General features: G+C 49.7%; 1 protein-coding gene across 10 annotated transcripts in view; it reads right to left on the reverse strand.

Annotated features, from left to right (window-relative positions):
* tenm2a (teneurin transmembrane protein 2a) overlaps positions 1-2,500 on the reverse strand; it is a 374,562-nt gene that overhangs the window by 83,736 nt on the left and 288,326 nt on the right. For 8 of the 10 annotated variants that reach the window (XM_054738553.2, XM_054738565.2, XM_054738550.2 and 5 more), the window contains one exon: positions 2,244-2,450. The exons of the other annotated variants lie outside the window; for them this stretch is intronic. In XM_054738553.2, the coding sequence (XP_054594528.2) occupies positions 2,244-2,450 (207 nt within the window). The remainder of the gene's footprint in view (positions 1-2,243; positions 2,451-2,500) is intronic. 10 annotated transcript variants of the gene reach the window in all.

A 2,500-nucleotide genomic window follows, 5' to 3' on the forward strand; every position in this document is an offset into this window, starting at 1 on the left:
ATGGACAGAGACAGCGCTAACGCTAGCTCTTTCCAGGAGCGATCTGCTACGCTTCGTTTGTGGCTCCACTAACGCCACCATCCCCTGGCGTTCCGAGGGAGCATTCCCAGACAGGTGCTCCAAGCCAAACCGTATTCCCACATAAACAGTTGCGGGCCGGTTCCCTGCCAATCCCCGGCAACGGCGCTCCGTTCCCCTTTCACCTGACACGCTTCATTGGGATCACGACTCACGACCGTCCACCTTAGGTAATGGTGGACTACTTTAACACACACACACACACACACACACACACACACACACACACACACACACACACACACACACACACACACACACACACACACACACACACACACACAGCATGTAGCTTCCTGAGAATTAGCTCACTGTGGTCAGTTTCTGCTCATTTCCTGCCCAGCATCCACTCTCTACAGGATAACTGCAAACACACACACATGCAGAAGCTGTTTCTGGGTGTGAGCGTGTGTGTGTGTGTGTGTGTGTGCCCAACTCACAGCCATTCCCGTGCCTTCCTACATGCCAGGGAATGCTTATGCAGTGCCAGACGTGCCACTCTAAACTCATTTAGGTGGATTTTAATGGATGCCCAAAGCCAAGGACTCTCTCTGCACCCATTAGGTCTGTGGTCCTGTCTGGGAAACACGTCTCAGTGCTTCTCTCCTTCCATCTTTCACCCTCTCAGCTCTCATCGCTTTACCCATTTTCTTCTTCTTCGTTGCCTTTTTGACTTCACAGGCATCTTGTTCTCCATCTCCCTTTCAGTCGCCTTCTCCATCTATTTTTACATTGGGTGTTCTCACCCCCCCCCCCCTCTCTCTTTTTTTGATGTATTTTTTTCATCCAAGATGTCTCATTAAACAGCTTCAAAAGTCAAAGTTTGACTTTCTCAATCTCTGCTCCCCTTTGCCTCGTTGCAGCTCCTTTTCCTGCTCCTCTGAAGGTTTTTCCCCTCCCGTCTGGCTGATTATTGCTCTCGGTCTGCGCGTACACGCTCGGCAGAGACGGAGAGAAGCCCTGGAACAGAAAGTGTGGGTGTGTGCGAACAGCAATGAGAAGAAGAGAGAGACGAGGCCTGCGAGCCTGGCTCTCCCTCTTTGCCGGTGTCTGCCATTAGGGTGTCAGTGGCAGAGTGAATTTATTTGCTGTGCGGTTACTGGGCTAATGATTGATGTTGCCCCAGCAAACAGTAAACCAATTAGAAGGCTGATGTAACGTCATTTTAAAAGCCTCCTAATCACGTTGCTCTTGAACCTGGGACCCGGGCCTTCCCTAATGAAGATTTATACTGGATCAAAGGAGAGCCTAACGCCATTAACAATAGATTGTATTCCACCAAAAATCACATTAGGACTTCTCTGCCCACCCCTCTTCCCTCCCATCAGGACTCGGCTAAATATATCTGCTGATTACAAGTGCACATGCACAGAGGAGGAGCGGGGACGGAGGGAAGAGAGGGAGCCGAAAGCCGGCCCAGACTGATGCACAGACTCACCACTGTGGATGTTTGTGTTTGCGAGGGAGGAAAATACCTTCTGAGGTGCAGATTTAAGCGCCCGTGTCATCGAGCATAAAAACAGAGTCTGGTGATGAAGGGAGAATCATGCGGCTTTAGCTAGTTGGTCTTTTGCAATGCCGGCATCTAAAACTCATCACCCCCCGTACCTTTCGCTTTCAGCTGGATTATTAATGTCATACGCAAGATAAGTACAAGCACAGCAGCTAGCTGTCATCCGCATGAGGCAGAGAGCAGAGGTTGCTTTTACTTGCATCACTGTTTCTTTTCCTCCTGAGTGATTAAAAGGCGGCAGGGTGATGATCGGAGAATAATCCATCAAAAACATCAACTATTTAAGCATTGACTCGCTGAATAGCCCAGGCTACGAGGTATTTGATTATGACCACTTAATAACTGATAAAGCTTCAGCCCAAAGAGAGAAATCTGTTTTTCTTTAATACGACTAAAGTTGCTGCGGTTTAATTTTCAGCGTTTCAAACAAACGCTGACTCCAGAGGAATGTAGCGATGGGCAGACGAGAACAAGAAGCAACATTCGATTAAAGCAAATATTTGTTTGGCATTTTCCTGAACACACACTAAATCACATCAGTGAATGGACACGTGATGATGTAATGCACCCACCCAGAGATGAATGTACACACAAATTATAAGAACAGATAAAAAAAAACCCGGAGAGATGAGGGAATGGAGCACTCTCTTACCCGTGGAGGAGGGCTGAGCTCGGAGCAGGTACGAGTCATCTCGGTGGGGCTCCAGGTGGGAGTGGGTGGAGTTTTTCTCCAGCAGGGGCACCTGGCACTCCCTTATGGGTGGGGATGGACCGGGGGAGGGGTGGTGAGGGGCTGACGAGGAGGACGGAAGGGTCGGTGGGAGCAGGGTAGAGGAGGAGGTTGGAGGGAGTGGGCGACCTGGAGGAGAATGGAGGGGAAGAGAGGAGAGAAGGACAGAAGGGATGTTA

This window comes from Nothobranchius furzeri, chromosome 2 (genome assembly GCF_043380555.1).
Source record: "Nothobranchius furzeri strain GRZ-AD chromosome 2, NfurGRZ-RIMD1, whole genome shotgun sequence".
In the NCBI taxonomy this organism is placed as follows: domain Eukaryota; kingdom Metazoa; phylum Chordata; class Actinopteri; order Cyprinodontiformes; family Nothobranchiidae; genus Nothobranchius; species Nothobranchius furzeri.